The 22,779-nt window shown below is 35.8% G+C and overlaps 1 protein-coding gene across 3 annotated transcripts in view; it reads left to right on the top strand.

Annotated features, from left to right (window-relative positions):
- Positions 1–371: 371 nt before the first annotated feature.
- GOLPH3L (golgi phosphoprotein 3 like) overlaps positions 372–22,779 on the top strand; it is a 37,442-nt gene continuing 15,034 nt past the window's right edge. For 2 of the 3 annotated variants that reach the window (XM_079936612.1, XM_079936610.1), the window contains exons 1-2: positions 372–440; positions 2,442–2,636. In XM_079936612.1, coding sequence (XP_079792738.1) covers positions 2,454–2,636 — 183 coding nt within the window. In that variant the 5' untranslated portion in view covers positions 372–440; positions 2,442–2,453. Of the gene's footprint in view, positions 441–465; positions 1,034–2,441; positions 2,637–22,779 lie in introns of those variants that run through there. The other variant, XM_079936611.1, reaches the window with a different exon arrangement.

Raw genomic sequence — 22,779 nt, 5'->3', positions numbered from 1 at the left:
GCTTTGATTGGCCGGTTTAATGGAGGGTGGGGAGCGCAGCCCTCTTTCCTTTCTCTACCAAGGTTCCTTCATTGGATTGACCAGCTGTCAGGTTGAGCCCAAACCTGCCTCCTTTTGGTGGTGTTTGTCTGGATCGCAACGCAGTAGCCGGGCGGGGGGAGAGCCTCCCCTCGTAAGCTCCGATTGGCTGAACTCAACCTTGGAGGTTTCTGATTGGTCCAATGAAGAAACCAAGGTAGGTTGCTTAGTGATCCTGAGGAAGCTGATGTGTTATTCCTTCTGTGCATCGAAGGATCAGGAAGTTTGTTCTCTCTGCGTGGCTGAGAAGTTTTTCACCTACTCGGTCGGGGGTGGGGGGGTGGGGGTGGGGACAGGTGTCCCCCTGAAATAGAGCGCAAGCTGCAGCCTGAGTTTGGCCGTAACCCAGGAAATAACGTCAGGTAAGCAACGGGGGAAATATCAATACATTTTCTAACGTCGAAAAAAAAAAACCTCCAAATTTTTCATTTTGTGGGGAGAGGGAGGTTTTTATTTATTTAATTTTGGGGCCCTTGGGTTTTTTTTTCCAAATAGGGTCTTTAACTAGTAAATGTCCAAGGGCGATTAATTTTTCAAAGAAGATGCCCCATTATTTTTTTGCCCTGAAGATTTAAAGTTTCTTGGATTGGGTTAGGATATGAGCTCTATTCACCGTGCCAGATAGGGTTAGTGCCTTTAAGCATTTATTTCATGCTTCTCTTCCTCTTTCACTCTTCTTCCCACCTCCCGCCAAGAATTATTTGAAATATAGCCTTGTACAAAGAATCTTTTGTAAGTCACTTCATTTGTATTTCTTTTTTAAACGTTTACATGTATTTCTGAGTATTCATTTTAATCAGTATATATTTATCGAGCAGTTACAACGTTAAAGACATTGTGCTAGTTGCTATGGAGAATATAAAAACCCAAGAAGACAATATCCCTGCCCTCAAGAAGTTTACAGTTGAGAGACAGCCATACCAAAAGAAAGACTATAATAAATACTTTAAAGGAAGTAAGTATAAATAAAGTTGTGTGAACGTACAGCTGAGGAGAGACCTATTCTGGCTATGGGACATAGGGGTAATGGAGAAGCAGATTCACTGAAGGCTTTACAGTGGGTCCTCAATAGGACTTTGAAGAATGTGTAGAATTTAGAAAGGAAGGGAAAAGGGAGAGAACTCCAGCCTGTACAAAGGAGAGAGGTGGAAGGCATGGACATGTTTGAGAAATGGTTTAACAGTACATAATTGGGAGTAATGGAAGATATTACTAGAAGATAGAATGGGATCCAGTCTCTTGAATGCATTCTTTTGATCTTGAAAAAGCTATTTTCAGTAATTGCTGATTTAAAATATTTATTGTATTTCATCTTAAAAATGACATTTAGATATATCTAAAGTATGCTAACTTTAAACTTTATCACACATGGTAGTGTAATTTCTCTTGACTGTAGATTTTAAAAAAACTATAGTGCATGGTATAAAAGGGCTTGTGCTCTGATTTTTTTTGTACTTGAGAAAGAATCTGCTAATCTTTTAACATTCTCTTGCCAGTGCTTTCTGTTGTCAGCTGTTTGTGTATTTGCAAGGTGGCTAGCCTAGGGATAGAGATGAAAGTTACTACACATGATCTTCTGAGTGTTATTCTGTAGACTGGTAATCTCCAAAGTGAATGCATGAAATGAGTCATTAGGGTTTGGGAAGGAAATATTAGAACATATATTTCTATTTAGTTTTTCTTAATTTTTTTCACTATTTTTTTGTATGTTTTATAATGAACTGTTGAATATTTATAGAAATTGCACATAAATTACTGTATGCTCTTCGGAGCTGGATGCTCACAATTTTTTGCTGTTCCATATTATTTAACTTGGGGAGAATCCATTTTGTGAAAGGAATCACAATGATTATGTGATTAGGTTATGCACAAGAAATCAGCACACTTAAAAGTCGGTCCTGGGCTTCCCTTGTGGCGCAGTGGTTGAGAGTCCACTTGCCGATGCAGGGGACACGGGTTCGTGCCCCGGTCCGGGAAGATCCCACATGCCGCGGAGCGGCTGGGCCCGTGAGCCATGGCCGCTGAGCCTGTGCGTCCGGAGCCTGTGCTCCGCAATGGGAGAGGCCACAACAGTGAGAGGCCCGCGTACCACAAAAAAAGAAAAAAAAAAAGTCGGTCCTTTCTACTGGTCTTTAGAATTAATGATTTGATTTCTTGTCAATGCCTCCAGTGGAGTTCAACCTATTTTACTTTGGAAAAGATATTGTTATCCACCTAATTTTTTCTGGTCATTACTCTTTCCTTTCTTTATTTAAGTTTGTAAATATTTCTTACCTATATGTATTTTTAGTATGCATTTATGAATATCTAGATGTTTATTTACATAAGCACACATATAGATATTTTTTCATCACCCCCTCCAGAGACAGGTAAGAATGACCACTTTAACTCACCGGGCCCGTCGTACAGAAGGAGGGAAGAACTCTGAAAAGAAGGTGGAAAGTGAGGAAGACACTAATCAAGACAGAAGTCAAGACAATGAGGACACTGAAGACTCTAAGGATATCCGCCTCACGCTTATGGAAGAAGTATTGCTCCTGGGACTAAAAGATAAAGAGGTAATGCAATTGGATTTGCTATGCTGTCTCAAAGACTTAAATATTGGAATGTTTTTAGGAAGTAATCTGATAAAATATTTTCATTAATACTAAATTGGCCTTAGAATTGTGCTTCAGCCATCTGGGGGATGGGGGAGTTTGGGAGGATGGTTGATACTTGGAGGGTAAAATCCAGAAGTATAATTCTTGAAGTATAATTTAATTACAAAATTACTCCAGAATTTTAGAAGATGTAACACAGTATAAAGTGTTTGTACTTGTAGTTTCCCAAGTGAGATTGATGGTGAAATAACCTCTTATTAAACTAAGAAAGAGGGCTCACACATTGAAGTCTTCTTGAGCTTTGGGGAGAAAAGTCTTTTAAATGAGAAGACAAGGAACATGTATGATTAGCTGTCTTACAAAAATAAACAGGGGTTGGTTTCTTATAATACAGAAGAATAACTCGTATTCTATTCTGTGTATCTTTATTTTTATTAGTGGTTTTGGACAAGCAGAGCAGCTATTTTTTAAAAAAATTTTATTTATTTATTTGGCTGCGCCGGGTCTTAGCTGCAGCATGTGGGATCTTTGTTGCCGCGTGCAGGATCTTTAGTTGATGGCACGTGGGATCTTTAATTGCAGCATGAAAACCTTAGTTGTGGCCTGTGGGATCTAGTTCCCTGACCAGGAACCTGGACCCCTTGCACTGGGAGCGAGGAGTCTTAACCACTGGACCACCAGGGAAGTCCCTCTATTCTGTGGATTTTTAGAAGTTAAATATCAACAATTGATGAGGATTATTTTAGAAAATGTTTTAAAATTAATTACAGCTTTCCCTTTTTTCTAATTTTTCCCTTATTAACAGAACATCTATTTTATAATGAAATTAGTCGAGATAGCAAATCTTGTGATACAACCAAATATTTTCTTGGCTTTTCTATTAGTAGTATACATTATCCTTCACTTGTAATTTAACTTTTTATTGTGTTTTCCCATCACTTTCTTCGCTAATGAAGAGGTTATAAAAATATACAAATAGGGGCTTCCCTGGTGGTCCAGTGGTTAAGACTCCGCGCTTCCAAAGTAGGGGGCGAAGGTTTGATCCCTGGTTGGGGAACTAAGATCTCACATGCTGTGCAGTGCAGCCAAAAAAAAAAGGATATACAAATAATATTTTAAATAATCTACTTCCTTGTTAAGAAGACTTTGGTGAGTACAAAAAGAGGCATATTTATTATTGGCCTCAGTTTTGAAAACTTATCAAATTAAAATGTTACTTTATATTAAAAAAATACTAAATGTGGCTTTGATTGTTGTTCTTAGAAATGAATTGGTTACATACATCCAGTAATATCTGTTCTTTTCTACATTGACTCCTCAACTTGAGAATACCCTTATTTTAGTTTAGTTTAGTTTTTCTTTACCATTTTTCCCTTCTCTGATTTTTGTCATGTTAAATTACCAACTTGAACAGAAATTAAAAGACTTGTTATAGCCTGTGTATTATTAAAACTAACGTTAGAGACATTCCCATGTGTACTTGGCCAAGATGCAAATATATCATAAAATCTTACCCGGAAGAATATATTCCTGTTTGCTGAGAAAGTTGGTGAGAGTCTAGTTTTATAAAAGTCAAATAAATGAAAAAGCAAAACTGACTCTCTAAGAGAAAGTCAGAGTAGGTCTGAAGATTAGGTGGTATAAATACTATTTTGAGATGTTTACACGGTGCCTAGGAAACATTCAATCACTAAAACAGAAGAGCATATTAGATCTAAAATGCTGTTTTGTTTGTTTCAGTTTTGAATAGGAATGATTAATTTCCTGCTGAACCTAGGTACTAGAATTTTTGCTTCTGTTCTGTAGCAAAACTGCCTTTGGACTTGTCTTTGTGTTCCTAAATTTATAATAGTTAATATAAACTTAAGGAAATAAGATAAAAAAATAAAGGAGCTTGTTTAGAGCTATGATCGTAGTGCGTATTCAACATATTGGTGAAATACTGTATAAAGATGGGCAGATAATATCCACCTTTTGAATTGTTTGAATTTTATTTTTGGAGATAGCTGATAAATTAAGTTTTTAGCTTTCAGTTGGCTCAGAAAGAATGAGAAATGATAAATCCTTAGGCGTACATAAATAGGAGAGGTCAAACCTTCTGATTTATTAAAGTAGTAATAGTTGTTCCAAAATGCCAGTTACATAACTTTCTCTAAAAAATACTACATTGATTTCCAGCTCAACTTATTTTCTTCTTATCTCTCAAACCACTTGTTGATTTATTTAATCAATGTTTAATGTGCTTAGCATTATACAAATACTAAGGTAAATATAAAATAGTATAATATTTTATACTATAAAACAAATAATATGTCTATATATACTATAAAACAAATAATACGTCTTTTTAAAAATTAAGTAACCCAAAAAAAAAAAATTAAGTAACCCAAAGCTCCATCAACAGAAGAGTGGATAAAAATGAATCGTTCATTTATTTAAATGAGTATAAATATATTTTTATATAGAATGAAAATGAACATTGTTACAAAACATGTATGATTCTCATATATGTTCAACAAAGGAAGCCAGACACAAAAGAATACATATTGTATGATTATGTGTATATAAAATTCAAAAAACTAAACTGTGGTATCTGGGATTGCATATTTAGGCAGAAAAGCAAGAAGGGGATTACCATAGTTGTTAGGGTAGTGAGGAGCAGGGGAGGAGGGGAGTTTTAGTGATTAGACAAGAGCATGAAGGGGTTTCTGGGTGCTAACAGTTTTCTATTTCTCTACTTGGGGAACGTTTCATGGATATGCACTTGGGGATAAATCATTGAGCTTTTCACTTTTGTGTACTCTTCTGTGTGTGCATTACATTTCACAATTCAAAAGATTTTTAAAGAAGTAAACGACAATTAAAAAACAGCAAGTGTTTCCAAGTTAGAACAGTAAGAGCAGAGGAAGTTGGAGGAAGGAGAGATCATCATAAGTGGAAATAATCTGGGGAAGAACAGAAGGCAGTAAAACCAGCTGGGCCTGTAAGAATGGATAGGATTTACATAAATGGAAGAAGGGAAGGGAACACATTCTGGATGAGTGAGCAGAGGTTTCATGAGCTTGATGAATTTGGGAGATAATTGAGTACCAGTATGACTGAAGTAGATGGTGTTTTTAGAAAAACATGAGATTCAGAATTGACAAATTAGACTCAGATCAGAGTAGGAATGATTTTAAATGCCAGGCGAGACTTAGACTCTTTCCTTTAAGTAAAAGAGGATCAGCCTGATGAAAACAGCAACGTCCATTTCATTTTTGTATACAATTGAAGGATATTTTTGCTCTGTGTTCTTTGTGAGTATATGTTTTGGTATATATGTAATTTCTTGTTTTTTCATGGTTTATTTGTGACATGTCAAAAAAAAATTGCCAAATGTTAAACTTTGCATCCCAATGTCTCAAAGTTCACTTTTGCTGAAGAGTTTCATAAAGTTTAAAGTATAGAACCTAATGCTATAATTTTTTAAATTATGTTTTAAAAAGCCTATATGTAGAAAATAACATAATGAGACTAATATTTCAAGAATTGTAGGCCTAGAAAAAAATGACAGCAGGTCATATAGTCAGATTGCTCGTGAAATATTACTGTCATCCTTTCTTAAGAGTCTTCTGAGTAGTAGCTGCCACAGACAGACTAGTTTAAAATATTAAGCTTCATTGTCTTGTGAAATAATCAAGAAATTTTTATGTTGAAGAGTCTAACCTTTCAAATATGTTTAAAATTAGATGTTACCTCAGTTCAGTAACACTGACCTCAACTGAGAAAATTAAACTTGAGCACCAGCCTGACCAAAATAAAATAGATTTATTTCCTGTTGAAATCAAGATCCTGTTTATTTGTCATTATTGCCTTTGTTAAGAGTTTTGATATAGATATTTGTATTGATTCACGGACAGTTAATGCTTTAATTAAATTACTAATATATTTAAAACTTCTTTATGAAAATCTTTATAATTAAGTTACCTGTAAGAGGAGTGAACCTACTAATGCTTTTGACTTTTGGCCATAATCTTTTAAATTTGGATAGTGTTTTTTAGCCCTCTTCCCTTCCTTGCAAAGCTCTTGCTTAATAATGCCATTTATTGAGTGCTTACTAAGCACTGTGACATAAAAGCTTTTCACCATATTTCTCATGTCACTGGAGTAAAAATCGACAAGAAGTATTGTTCATTGGTATTAGGGAAATATATTTTCATTCATTTGTTTAGTCACCAAAAATTTATTGAATGCCTCATATATGTCAAGTGCTGAATATTAGAAGAGAACAAAAACAATAGTCCCTGCTTTTGAGATTACTTATAGTCTAGTGGCCTGGGAATGGCTGGAGAAGTTAGGAGGGGGTCAGGAAAGTCAGTGGACTGTTGGAGTACAGTGCGATATATGCATAACTATGTTCTGAGTACTGTGGAAAGTAGTAGGTGGGAGAGGGAAGGAGAAGATATACTGGGAAAGACTTCTGGGAGGGGATAACTCTTAACCTGAATTCTGAAGATAAGCAAGAGTTAGTCTGTGAAGAGAGACAGTTTCTAGGAAAAAAGAACATGAGCTGGATGTTTGTAATAATTTCAGTGATTTGCAGCTAGAAAAATCACAAATATTTGAAAAAATCCCATCTCCTTTAAATGAACTCAGATGTTTTGAAACAAGTACCAGAGCTGGACATCCAGTTGTGTGTTTTATTGTTTAACTTTTCAAAAATTGTGAAATATAGCACATTCCAAAAAGTGTATAAAATACATATGTAAAATTTAACAAGCAATTTTAAAGCAAACACTCATGTAACCACCATCAATAGAACATTATCAGAATCCTGGAGGCATCATCTTGTGCCCTTCCCTAATCACATGCTGTCCTACCTCCCTGTAGTTTTAACATGTGTATATATCCCTAAACAATATATTTTAGTTTTGCCTGTTTTTAAACTTTATGTTTTGAGATTAATACTGTCATGTAGTCTTTTGTCCAATATGTTTGAAATTCATCCATGTTGTTGCATATAATTTAATTCAGTTTATTGCAAGATAGTATTTCATTATATGGATATATGACCATTCATTCTACTGGTAGATGGACATTCAGGAGTCCATTATGAATAGTGCTGCTAACAATATTCTTGTACTTACTAATTATGTTCTTTCAAACAATGTCACTCTTCATACGTATATAAAAATGATAAATCAAACTGAATAAAACTTTCATTTTAAATTATAAAATATGTTAATGCTAAGCTTTTCAAGCTTACTAATGATCCTTCATCAGTTATAATTTACTCATTGTAATTTATTAGCGATGGGAGATTGGAAGTGCAAACATTTTTAAAGCTGGTAAAAAAATCTCAGTGAACAATCAGTAAGTTAAAAAAAATCAGTCACAATAAGTCAGTAAACAACTTGTGGATGAATGGCTATAGAGGGAGAAAATTGCTCCTCTTTGAAAGTTGCTCAGTTCTAAAACATTTTATTAAAATCAAAAGATTAAAAGTGTAATTTATAATTTAGGTCACGACCTGGTCTTTTAGTTTCCTGATAGCACAAAATGAACAGTAAATCTCTTGTCACTAGTATTGCCATTGTGAATAGGGCAAGTGTATCAGAAAGACTCGTTTGTCAGGTTTTGTGGTTTTTATTAACACAGGCTGTTATTAAAAAAGAAAAACTTTTGTTTTGCTTTTTAAAAATTATATCTAGTCATATAACCACAAAGAATTATTTACTATTGGTACAAAAGGAAATAAACTGGGAGACCAATGTCCTATTTTAACAGTAGGAAAATATAGTTTAAGCTGTTTTCATTGAGAGCCTGCCTCTCTGTATGCTCCCCCAACCACCAGTGGCACACTGTTGTCTTCTAAAATATCTGGTATTGATATTAAGACAAAACCCACCCACTTAAATTTGGACTTCTGGCAGTAACCACTGACTCTGTAAACTTGATGGGAGCCATTTCATCTCTTTTGTCTCCCTCTTCATATTTTATTGGTATAACATAAAGTTTTCAAAACATTTTGCACTTTCTCTTGCTTGATCCTGTAAGGCAAATATTATCCTCTCTTTATGGGAGTCAAAGTTAAACTGGTCAACAAATTGTGGAATTTATGTTCAAACCAAACATAAATATACTGAAATGTTTTAATTCTCTTCTCATTTCCTTTTCTATATATTCTGTAACTATTTTCTTTGTTGTTGCCATGGGGACTACATTTAACATCCTAAAGTTATAACACTTTAATTTGAATTTATACCAACTTAACTTGAATAAAATAGGAAAACTCTGCTTCTGTATAGCTCTATCCCACCCCTTTTAGTTCTTGATGTTACAGAATTACATCTTTATACATTTTGTGCCCCGAAAGTTAAACTAATTATGATGCATTAGTCTCTTAAATTATGTACAAAACAGAATGTAGAGTAACAAACCAAAGTTATACTAATACTCATTTTTAGACTAATGTTTTAAAGTGTATTAGTCTCAAAAAAAAGAAAGTATATACCTCATTGGGAAAAAAAATAATAAAGTGTATTAGTCTCTTAAATCATGTAGAAAACAAAAAATGGAGTTACAAACCATTTTTACTATAATACTAGCTTTTGTAATTGCCCATATGTTTATCTTTACTGACATCTTTATTTCTTCATACTTCTTTGGGTTACTGTCCAGTGTCCTTTCATTTCTGCCTGTAGGACTCTATTTAGCGTTTCTTGCAGGACAGGCCTAGTGGTAAAGACTCCCTGAGCTTTTGTTTATCTGGGAATGTCTTAATTTCTCCTTCACTTTTGAAAGATAGTTTTGCCAGATATAGAATTATTGGTTGACAGGTTTGTTGTTTTTTTTTCTTTTAGCACTTTGAATATATCAGCTCATTGTCTTCTGGCCTCCAACGTTTCTGATGAGAAATTTGTTGATAATCTTATTGAGCATCTCTTGTATGGGACAAGTGGCTTATCTTCTGTTGCTTTCAAGGTCTCTCTTTGTCTTTGACTTTCAACAGTTTGATTTTAATGTGACTCAGTGTGTGTCTCTTTGAGTTCATCCTATTTGGAGTTCATTGAGCTTTTGGATATTTATATGTATATCTTTCATCAAACTTGGGAAGTTTTTGGCCATTATTTCTTCAAATAATCTCTCTGCCCCTTTTGCTTTCTCTTCTGGAAGGCCCAAAATGTATACGTTGGTTCACTTTTGTTGATATCCCACAGTTCCCTAGGATCTGTTCATCATTCTTCAATCTTTTTTCTTTCTGTTCCTCAGACTCAATAATTTCAATTTGTCCTGTCTCCAAGTTTGTTAATTCTTTTGTCTGCTCAAATCTGCCTTTGAATCCCTCTAGTAAATTTTTTAATTTCAGTTATTATACTTTCAGCTCTAGAATTCCTTTTTGATTTCTAAGTTTTCAACCTCTTTACTGATATTTCCATTTTGTTCATACATCATTTTCCTGACTTTCTCCACATCTTCCTTTAGTTCTTTGGGAATCTTTAAGATAGTTGTTTTAAAGTCTTTGTCTACTAGGTCTGCCATCTGGTCTTTCTGGGACAGTTTCTGTCTTTTTTTTTTTCCTTTGAGTCAGCATACTGAACTGTTTATATGTCTTATGATTTTTTTTTTTTTTGCGGTACACGGGCCTCTCACCACTGTGGCCTCTCCTGTTGCGGAGCACAGGCCCCGGACACGCAGGCCCAGTGGCCGTGGCTCACAGGCCCAGCCGCTCCGTGGCATGCAGGATCCTCCCGAACCAGGGCACAAACCCGCGTCCTCTGCATCGGCAGGGGGGCTCTCAACCACTGCGCCACCAGGGAAGCCCGTCTTATGATTTTCTGGACTGAAAATTAGACATTTGAATCTAATGATATGGTAACTCTGGAAATCAGATTATGTCCCTTACCCAGAGTTTGCTGGGGTTTTTTTTTTTCAGATTTATTTAGGTATAACTGACAAAATTATAAAATATTTAAAGTATACAACATGATGATTTGATATATGTGTACACTGCGATAAGATTCCCCCCATCATGTTAATTAACACATCCATCACCTAACATATATTTACCTTTGTGTGTGTGTGAGAGAGAACATTTATGATCTATTCTCTTAGCAGATTTCAATTGTACAATACAGTGTTATCAGATACACATCACCATATATAAAATAAACAAGTATTTACTGTAACAGTGCAGGGAACTATATTCAGCATCTGTAATAACCTATAATAGGAAAGAATCAGAAAAAAAGAATATATCTATCTATATCTATATCAATCTATCTATCTAACTGAATCACTTTGTTGTATACCTGAAACTAACACAATATTGTAAATCAACTCTACTTAAAAAAAAAAAAAGTAGGTAGCAATACAGTGTTATCAACTATAGTCACCACGTTGTACATTAGACCCTCAAACCTTATTCATCGTGTAACTGAAAGTTTGTACCCTTTTACCAACCTCTCCCTATTTCCCCCCACCCCCCAGTCCCTGGCAAACATTTTTCTACTTTCTGTTTCTAGGAGCTCAGTTTTTTTAGATTTTACATTAAGTGATACTATGCAATGTTTGTCTTTCTTTCTGACTTATTTCACCTCCAGGTGAAATATCTCCAGTGCATAATGCCCTCCAGATTCTTCCATGTTGTCACAAATGACAGGATTTCTGTCTTAAAAAGACTGAGTAACATTTTTTTTCCTTGATCCATTTATCTATTGATGGATACTTATATTGTTTCTATACTTTGGCTACTGTGAAAAATGCTGCCATAAACATGACAATACAGATATCTCTTTGAAATAATGATTTTTTTCCTTTGGATGTACACCCAGAAACGGGGTTGTTAGATCATATGGTAGTTCTATTTTTAATTTCTTGAGAAACCTCCATATTGTTTTCCATAGTGGCTATACCACTTTACATTCCCACCAAGTGTACAAAGTTTCCCTTTTATCCACATTCTTGCTAGCATTTGTTATCTCTTATCTTTTTGATAATACCATCCTAACAGGTATGAAGCATTATCTTATTGTGGTTTTGATTTGTATTTCCCTGATGATTAGTGATGTTGAGCACCTTGTCCTATACCTGTTGGTCACTTATATGTTTTCTTTGGAAAAATGTCTGTTCCGGTCCTTTGCCCATTTTTAAATTGGGTATTTGGTTTTTTGCTGTTGAGTTATTAATATGTGTGTTCCTTGTGTATTTTAGATATTAATCACTTATTGGATATGTGGTTTGTAAATATTTTCTCCCATTCCATGTGTTGCTTTTTCATTTTATTGATGGTTTCCTTTGCTGTGCAGAAGCTTTTTAGTTTGATGTAGTTCTACTTGTTGATTTTTTTGCTTTTGTTGCTTGTACTTTTGGTGTCAAGTCCAAAAAAAACATTGCCAAGACCAATGTCAAGGAGCTTACCCTCTGTTTTCTTCTTGTAGTTTTACTGTTTCAGAAGTTACGGTCAAGTCTTTAATCCATTTTGAGTTGATTTTTGTGTATGGTGTAATGCTTTTTTTTTTTAATTGTTGTAGGCTATTTTTGTGCTGAGGATCAGCCTAAAGTGTAAAACTAAGGTCTTCTCAAGTCTTTTCTGAGCCTGTGCCTTTCCTTGGGCATTTACAATAACCTTCTAATTTCCCCTGTGTATGTAGTTACTTTTGAATGTCCTAGTCTTTGGTATCTGGCTCCAAAAAGAGGGGAAAGGAAAATGAAGAGGAGGGAAAAGACATAAGCCCTTTAAATCACCTGGAAGTCACCAGAAGGGGAAAGGCTTGCAGCAAACCAGGGAGGTTATAATAATGGCCTCTGTGTCTGCACCTCCATGATCAGAATGCAGATCCCTGATATCTGATATTTGGAGGACAGGGTCCTTATTGCCCACCCTAGCTCCTAGTAAGGGGCATGTAAGCTGCTCTAAGAACACATGCATGGCTGCCTGCCATGGGGTGAGGGAATGGGAGATGGGTAGCCTCTGCTAAACTAAGATTTGAAATTGACTGGAATTAACTGTAATTTATGATCCACGTCTTCCCCTGGAAGTTGCAAGCCTTCAATAGCCTCCAGAGTTCCGAAATAATTATGTCAGACAGATTCTACTGATACAGTTGTTGTCTAGGTGGGAAGACAAATTTCTGGTGCTTCCTACTCTGCAACTTCCCAGAATCCCCACATTTGTTTTTTATATATTCCTACCATGTTACCGTCCCCATAATTTGTTTTAATTTAAATTCTACATTTCCTTTCAAAGCCTATCACAAATCAAACAGTGATCTTTGCATTCTCTAAATTCCCTTGCATTTATCATACATCTCAATGTGCTTAGTTACTGCATTTTCTAATTTTCTTATAGGCAGTGTTTAAAGACACAGGCTTTGGGGGCTTCCCTGGTGGTGCAGTGGTTAAGAATCCGCCTGCCAGTGCAGGGGACATGGGTTCGAGCCCTGGTCCGGGAAGATCCCACATGCCGTGGGGCAACTAAACCCATGCGCTACAACTACTGAGCCTGTGCTCTAGAGCCCACGAGCCACAACTACTGAGCCCACACACCACAACTACTGAGCCCGCATGCCTGGAGCCCGTGCTCCACAACAAGAGAAGCAACTGCAATGAGAAGCCCACGCACCACAACGAAGAGTAGTAGCCCCCACTCGCTGCAACTAGAGAAAGCCTGCATGCAGCAACGAAGACCCAATGTGGCCAAAAATAAATAAATAAATTTATTAAAAAAAAAAAACAAACACACAGGCTTTGGAAGCAGACATAGCTACATTAAAATGCAAAGTCTACCACTTACTAAATATTTGACTTGGCCTCGGTTTCCACATTATTTCCTTATACTCATTTTATAGAGATAATAATATTGACTTCATAGTGCTATTGTAAGAATTAAATGACTTCTATAAAATGTTTAAATCAGCCTGACACATATAAATACTCAATAAATAATAACCAAACTGAATTGAAATAAGTCAGTCAAAAGATACTGTATGATCTCACTTATATGAAGAATTAAAAAAAAAAACACATAGACACATAGCACAGATTGATGGTTGCCAGAGGTAGGGATTGGGGGTGGGTAGGTGAAATGAGTGAAGGTAATCAAAAAGGTACAAACTTCCAGTTATAAAATAAATAAGTCCTGGAGATGTAATCTTTGGCATGATACCTATAGTTAATAATACTGTATTGTATATATTAAAGTTGCTGAGAGAGTAGATATTAAAAGTTCTCATCACAAGAAAAAATTTGTAATTAACTATGTTTGATGATGGATGTTAAGTAGATTTATTGTGAGGATCATTTCACAATATATACATATATAGAATCATGTTGTACACCTGAAACTAATATAAAGTTATATGTCAATTATATCAATAAAAAATAATAATAGCCATATAAATTTATAATTTAAAAATTGGGAAGTAAAGGAATAAAGATCGGAGAAAGCATAGGAGAAATATTAACTTTTATTTTTTATAGTGAGAAGTCAATTAGATGTGTCTAATATTGAAACATTTACTTTAAACAAAAAACTCAACCTCTTAAATCTATTTTCTTAACCTTAGAAATGAGTCTTTTAGGAAAATCTCATGTAATAAGGAAATGTTTGAAGTTCAGTAATTCCTTCAGTTTCAGTTCATTTTCTTTTTATGTTAAATTTAAGTAAAATTATATTTATTACATTTTACTTTAAAAATAGCACATGTAGGGCTTCCCTGGTGGCGCAGTGGTAGGGAGTCCGCCTGCCGATGCAGGGGACGCGCGTTCGTGCCCCGGTGCGGGAGGATCCCACGTGCCTCGGAGTGGCTGGGCCCGTGAGCCATGGCCGCTGAGCCTGTGTGTCTGGAGCCTGTGCTCTGCAACGGGAGAAGCCACAACAGTGAGATGCCTGCGTACCGCAAAAAAAAAAAAAAAAAAAAAAATAGCACATGTAGTATGATTTACTCCATTTTTAAAAAATGTTGAGTGTAATGTTACTTGAATTTGACATAAAAGGGAAATTGAGGTTAAACTGAATATTGCTTTTCTTCAAAACAAGATATCATTTACTAAAAGGCCCCACTAAGGTTAAAAAAGAGCTTATGAAAAAAATAAGACTATGTGTGGACCTTGTTTGGCTCCTAGTTCAAACAAACCAGGTATTCTAAAAATGCATGAAATAATTGATGGAATTTGAATGCTTACTGAATACTTGATAATATTAAGGAATTTTTTTTTTTTTTTTTTTTTTTTTTTTGGCGGTACATGGGCCTCTCACTGTTGTGGCCTCTCCCATTGCGGAGCACAGGCCCCAGACGCGCAGGCTCAGCGGCCATGGCTCACGGGCCCAGCCGCTCCGCGGCATGTGGGATCTTCCCGGACCGGGGCACAAACCCGTGTCCCCTGCATCGGCAGGCGGACTCTCAACCACTGCGCCACCAGGGAAGGCCCTATTAATTTTTTTTAGGTGTGAAGTATTGCATTTTTTTTCCTTCATCTCTTGGGGAAAGTATTGTAATATTTTATGGATGATATGTTACAGCAGCTGGGATTTGCACTGAAATAATCTGGAGTTGGGGTGAGAGGTATAGATGAAAGATTGTACTGGTAGCTATTGAAGCTAGATGATGGATACATAGAGGTTAATAATCTCTATAGTTTGTGTATGTTTGGAAATGTTAAACCAAAAATGTGTTTAGAAAATGGTGTTGGGGTCATGTTTTCTTAAACCACATGATTCCAATTTAGGCAATATCCTATTGATTCCCTGTTATGAAAGATTAAGAAATTACCTCTCTCACAGTTTCTTTTACTTCTACTTCCCAATATTTTATGAAAATTTATAATGTATATGTTCTGTTCCATAATTTACACAAAGCTGTTCTATGAAGGGAAGCCCCACAACTGGGGTGGGGGGAGAAGCAGATGGGAAAATTGGTGGGTATGAGAGAAGATATGTGTATTGCATATATAAAGAAAAATCTGGTTTTACATACACCAAAATGATAATAGGATGATAGAATTATGAGCAATTTTTATTTTATTTTTTATGATTCTTTTTTTCTTTCCATATTTTCTAAAATATATGTATATTACTTTTTAATCAGGGAGAAAAGATCTATTTGAAGACAAAAGATATATCTGCATTTACCTAGCTTGGCTCTTCTGAGGTTTGAACATACCATAAATGCCTTTATGTGTTTCTAAATCTATTTTAAATCATTTGAGGAGTTGTAGGGAAGTAGATTTAGCACCTTAGACACATTTTCAGATTTTTTACTCCCCCTTTTCAACTTTCTTTGGATGGTGTGTAGCAATGAAAATTCCATTTTCTCATAAGTAACAGATTGTGGGAAAAGAAAGGCATGTAAGTTACTGTTACTGTTTTTGGTGCTAACAATCATTTAAACATTTTTTAGAATAAAAAATTGAGGACAGTTTTACTGGCCAAAATGAGATTTAAAGCTTATGTAGGAATATTCGAAGATTACCAGTTGCTTTCCTTTATTTTGTATTTCCTTTTCACTGACAAGGCATTTCCATGTTGTTTTTATTTTCTGAACTTTTGATAGTGGTTTTTATTTTAAAAAGGGTGCAGGGAGAGTTCCCTGATGGCCTAGTGATTAGGATTCCTGGCTTTCGCGGCTTGAGAAATTGCATCCATTTGTCTAGGTTTATAATCCATTCTTCCCAATCATGCTGAAATGATCTGTTAAACCAGAATAACATCCAGGTCACAGTTCCTTATTCCCCATTATGATTAAGCAGAGTGAGCTTTTATTAATGCTTAATCTCTTTTCTAAAATGTCTCTTTTGACATGGATGGACCTAGTGACTGTCATACACAGTGAAGTAAGGCAGAAAGAGAAAAACAAATATCATATATTAATGCATGTATTTGGAATCTGAAAAAATTGGTATAGATGATCTTATTTACAAAGCAGAAATAGAGACACAGACCTAGAGAACAAATGTATGGATACCAAGGTGGAAGGTGGGGGGATGAATTGGGAGATTGGGATTGACATATAGTGTAGCACAGGGAACTCTACTCAGTGCTCTGTGGTGACCTAAATGAGAAGGAAATCCAAAAAAAAAGAGGGGATATATGTATACGTATAGCTGATTCACTTTGCTGAACAGTATAAGCTAATACAATATTGCAAAGCAACTATACTCCAATAAAAATAAATAAATAAAATGTCTCTTTTGGCTCTGTGGACATAGAAATATTAATTGGAGTTAGAATGAATCACATTAATTTATAAAAGAGGAATTTAGATCAAATCCTGGAAGCCACTCTTTTTATAGAGCACATCAAAGGAAAATAGTAAATTAACTCTTCTTAAAGGAATTTTTTAGAGGAAAAAAATGAAATAAAATTTGTTTTGCTTGTAAAACTTTTTTTCGTGTATAATTTTTGATAACACTGGAGATCATCATGCAGACATTGGGCTGTGGAACTGGGCATATAGAAAAGGCTTCAAGAAGACACAGTAAAATTCTTTCTCTCATGGAAAGTGAAGCAATTTTTATGTTGAATCTTCAGATTTGGTCGGGGAGAAAGAGTTTTTTTTCAGTGTAGATAATTTGGAAAAATTAGAAAACCACTTTTTTGGTTGGTTTGTAGACATTATTTTACATAATTATGATAATCCTGAATATACAATTATGTATTTGCCTGTTTTTCATTCAAATTTATCGTAAGGATTTTCGAACTATATTTTTAAAAACTCCTTTTAATGATGCTTTAAGTTTCTTTGCTTTCTTTCCTCTTTTTACCCCAAGCAGGCAATTTTAAGATCTTTAACCTTCATTGTTGTTTTAAGGTGTGTCTATAAAGAGGTTTGAATACTTCACTAGGCAGAAATTCAGTGCAAAGTGTTGACTGTCTGAATTTATTGAAATCTTATTGTCCAACCTTTTACAAGAATAAAATAGCATTATCAAAAATTTCTATGTGTATAATCTTTGACTCAAAAATTTCTTCTAGGAATTTATTCAACAGAAATATACATACAAATGAATTTCTTTATAGCATTTTTTTATAATGGCAAAAAATTGTAAACAACCGATACATACATCAGTAAGGACTTGGGCAGATAAACTATAGTGCATTTAGGGGCTTCCCTCGTGGAGCAGTTTTTGAGAATCTGCCTGCCAATGCAGGGGACACAGTTTCGAGCCATGGTCCAGGAAGATCCCACATACCATGGAGCAACTAAGCCCGTGCGCCACAACTGCTGAGCCTGCGCTCTAGAGCCTGCGGGCCACAACTGCTGAAGTCCGTGCGCCTTGAGCCCGTGCTCCGCAACAGGAGAAGCCACCACAATGAGAAGCCCACGCACTGCAACGAAGAGTAGCCCCCGCTCACCGCAACTAGAGAAAGCCCAGAGGCAGCAACAAAGACCCAACGCAGCCAAAAATAAATAAATAAATTTACTAACAAAAACAAAAAACTATAGTGCATCTAAAATGCAGTACTGGGCTTCCCTGGTGGCGCAGTGAGAGAGTCCGCCTGCCGATGCAGGGGACATAGGTTCGTGCCCTGGTCTGGGAAGATCCCACACGCCGCGGAGCGGCTGGGCCCGTGAGCCATGGCCGATGAGCCTGCGCGTCCGGAGCCTGTGCTCCGCAGCGGGAGAGGCCACAACAGTGAGAGGCCCGCGTACCGCAAAAACAATTTAAGTTAAAAAAAATAAAAATTAAAATGCAATACTGTGCAGTCATAACAATGATTGAGGTAGCTCTGTGTTTAGTGATGTGGAAAGATATCCAAAATAATGGCTAAGTGGAAAAGTTGCCACTCAATATGATCTTATTTCTGTATGTAATATTAACAAATATATAATAGACTATGTATGTAAAATCTAGAAGATATCCACTAAACTGTTATGTGGAGGTGATAAGATTATAGGAGACTTTTACTTTCTAAATTATACATTTCTAAAATATGATCTTTTCTTTTTTTTTTTTTGACAATCATCTATTACGTTTATAATCAAGACAAAAAATCTACTATCCAAAGATCTCATTCTGCCAATCCTCCAATAGTCTCTGTTGGTCATGAAGTAGTGTGCAATTTTGGTATTTTTAGTAGATCCTAAAATTTTTCTTTTTCTCTTTTCCCTCATGTATATAGCCTTTGGTAATTAAATCTAATGACTGAATGGTGAATTTCAGTATACATGTGCTAGATCATCCTGTATACTAAAGCAGTGGCCCTTTAACACAGCATCTTTATTATAGATGGTTTGAGAATTTACCAAGACAGCTCCATGTATTTAGAGCAAAATGGACTTACAGTTATAATCATTTTTAAAACTCTTCATGTGTATTTTTATACTTTTTTCTATTATGGCATATGATTCAATAAAAAGTTAAAAAACATTTGAAGAGTTTTATATAATATGAGATACTATTATGGGAAAGGGTGTTATTGAAAAACATACAGTTTATACATCCTGGTCTCCATTGCTGCTTTTTTTTTTTTTTTAATTCATTTTTGGCTGCCTTGGGTCTTCACTGCTGCGCACGGGCTTTCTCTAGTTGCAGCAGGTGGGGGCTACTCTTCCTAGCAGTGCGCCGGCTTCTCATTGTGGTGGCTTCTCTTGTTGCAGAGCACAGGCTCTAGGCCTGCGGGCTTCAGTAGTTGTGGCACGCAGGCTCAGGGATTCTCATTTATGGTTCTGTTGACAATCTGACATCACTGTTACTGAAACAGAAGTTATATGGTCAGGCAGAAAGGAAAAAACAAGAAAAACTTTCCTCTAATTGCTTTAATACTGGCTGAAATGTTTGCACACCTGTTGAGATTCATAAAGTCATCAGGATTATATAAAAGTTATGCCTAAGTATGTTATATATTATAAAGTAAAGTTATAGTTTAACCTTAACGAGGCAGCTAACTTGTATAAACCAAGTATTAATTGGGAAATAAAAGGCTTACTCCCTCCTTAAAGAGGAGTTACAAGTATTACTCCTGAAGTAGCCACGAGGCGGGCAGTGGAGAGAATTAATCCCAGGTTTTAGTCTAAGATCAGGCCCTCAGGAAATTTGGATATGTCTAGGGATGCTTATGATTCAAGCTGACCTTTTGCCAGGTTAACATATTTACTCTCAATCATAAATTTATGCTTTCAAAAAACATTTATTGAGAAATACTGTATATCAGTCATATACTCTCTCCCTAAGGAATTTATAGTCTACTGAGGACAAGCAGTTGGTTGCAGTGTGATATAATAAATGATAGGGGAGAAGTAGACACACACACACATACACCCAGGTGAGGAATCTAACCCAAAGGATGGAGTGGAGGGAAAGATAATGTTGGAGAAGGTGACGTGGAAGATGTGACCCTTGTACTCAATCCTTAAGAACAAGGAGGAGTTGAGTAAAGAAGAGTATTGGTTCTTCTAGACAGAGAGAACTGTGTGTGCAAAGGCCAGTAGGCAAAAATGATGCATTAAGAGTACTTAAAATGGTTCCAGAAAGCTGGGGCATAGTGTTCTAGGGGAAAGAAGCCAGAGAGAGACTAGTAAGCAGCCTCCTGATTTAAGAGCTATTACTAAAAAATTTGGATTTGACTGGGAGGAGCATTTGAAAGATTTTTAAGCAGAAGGGAAGGGAGTTATATGATTAGCTTTGAGCTTAAAGATCATCCTGGCTGTGGGAAAAATGGAATTAGAAGACCTCTACTTCTGGCAGTATAGTGGTAAGACTTAATTTTTAATGTATTGTTGGGCCTTTGGAATGGAAAGGAAATCTTCAGAGCCCCCAAACAAACACCAAAATTAAAATCCTAGACTTGAGCAAAAAACAAACATGAAAACCAGATTGCTCTGGGGCAAATTACCAGATCAGTACAGAGATTCAGGAATAAACTTTTGGGTTGAAATAAAATGTAGAAGATAGGTTTAAATGTGGTCCCTGTTGTGTGGCAGTCTCCCAGTCCACCATGCCTTACTCTCAGCAGAAGCAAGTGCAGATCTTCCTCTCTAGAGGAAAATATCCTCAATTTAGGCCTCCAGAATCTCGTAGATTCAAAAAAAATTAAATATGGACCTCTTAATCAAATATCATCAAACATACAAAGAAAAATACACGTGAGAAAGAATCAGCAGAAATAACAAATAATAGGTCATTCAAGGACCTTAGATATTAAAATGATCAACCAATATGAAGTATCTATGATATTTTTAAAGAAATATAAGAATCACAAAATGAACAAGAAGAAATGATCACAAATGACCAGGCAAATGTGAAAAATAACTAAATAAAACTTTTAGAGATGAAAAATAGTTGAAATCAAAATCTCAGGGATAGTTTAACATATTAAATATAAATGGAGAGAGTAAATTGGAAGCCAGATATGAACTAACTCTTGTGAAATCAATTTAGAGACAAAGGAAATGGAAAATATAAAGGAGAGATTAAAAGACATGGAGGTTAGAATAAGAAAGATTGAAAGAAAGAAAAAAGGAAATGAAGGAAAGCCAAAATTCTTAGAGATAAGAATTGAGAATTTTTGAGAAGTAAAAAATGAACGTAGAGGGCTTCCCTGGTGGCGCAGTGGTTGAGAGTCCGCCTGCCGATGCAGGGGACACGGGTTCGTGCCCCCGTCCGGGAGGATCCCACATGCCGCGGAGCGGCTGGGCCCGTGAGCCATGGCCGCTAGGCCTGCGCGTCCGGAGCCTGTGCTCCGCAACGGGAGAGGCCACAACAGTGAGAGGCCCGCGTACCGCAAAAAAAAAAAATGAACGTACAGACACAGGAAGCATGTTACCAAATAGGATGCGTAAGTTCACACAGAGTCTTGTTGTAGTCAAACTGCAAAACACCAAGAGAGAAGACCTTAAAGGACCAAAGAAAAAAGTCAAATCGCCTACCACAATCAATAAGAGTGATAGATTTCTCACTGTAACAGTGGAAGTTAGGAGGGCATAATATCTTCAATGTGATAAAGAGAAAACTATCAACCTAGAATTTTATGTCCGGAGAAGCAGTATTTTAAAAACAATGGTAAAATAAAGACATTTCATATAAACAAAATAGAGTTTGCCTCCAACAGACTTTCATTTAAGGAAATTCTACTTTAGGAGGAAGGAAAATGGTACCAGAAAGGAGGTCTGAGATGCATGAAGGAATGGTCAGCAAAGAATTTGGTAAGCAACCGAGTAAATCTAAACAAGGGCTACCTGTATAAAATAACGATGATGCTAATAATGATGTCTAATTTGTGAGGTTAAAAAAAAGATAAAATATTGGCAAACTAGGAGAGTGATTAATATATTGATTTGTTTTAAAAATAAATTCGATCTTGTATGAATTTTAAATGATCATGCATGTTAAAATTTCAAAAATAACTTCCTAAAGAAAAGTGAATGTACAACTTCCAAATCAATAAAGTGGAAAACTGGAATTTTTAAAAGATGTTTTTTAATTCTTTGCCACCACTTAGCTTTGTGACCTCTATCATATTACATGACCTCCATAAGCCTTAATTTCCTCATCTTTAAAATGTGGATAATAGTAATAACCTCCCTTATAAGATTGTTGTGAAGATGTAATCATATAATGCATGCAGAAAAGCTTAGCACAAATCTACTGCATAATAAGTGTTCAATAAATATTAGACATTACTGTTATTACTAGTGACTTAGTCTTGGTGATGCTTTAAAGCCATGCTAGAATCTGCCAACATCACACCCACCTTCTCTCCAGTGAGAGGGAACGCTACACACAAAGATAGCTAAAGAGTGTTAAACAGTTCTGATAACACTGATGGGTCTTCCTTGTGTTAATCATAGCTCCTTGTTCAGAACCTTCAGAATTTAATATTGCCTTTCTATAAAAAGTTCAGAGCATCAAGGCTTTCCACAGCCTAGCCCAACCAACTTGATCTCATGAGTTCTCTTTAAATTCTTGAGTTAAATCTGTAAACATATTTGAGGTCTCCTTCCTTGACACTTTTACTTGGAACGCCCTTTTGAAGAATAGGTAAAATTTGGATGACTTCCTTCATCTGGAAAATCCACCTTCTCTGCTAAATTCAACCTATTCTTCAAACCCCAGCTCAAGTCCCATAAGAGTTTCTGACTACTCTAGCCCAAAAGTGATTTATAATTTGAAAAACTATCAT

Source organism: Stenella coeruleoalba (genome assembly GCF_951394435.1).
Source record: "Stenella coeruleoalba genome assembly, chromosome: 1".
NCBI classification, from domain to species: Eukaryota; Metazoa; Chordata; class Mammalia; order Artiodactyla; family Delphinidae; genus Stenella; species Stenella coeruleoalba.
This window is presented reverse-complemented; position numbering and strand designations above follow the sequence as displayed.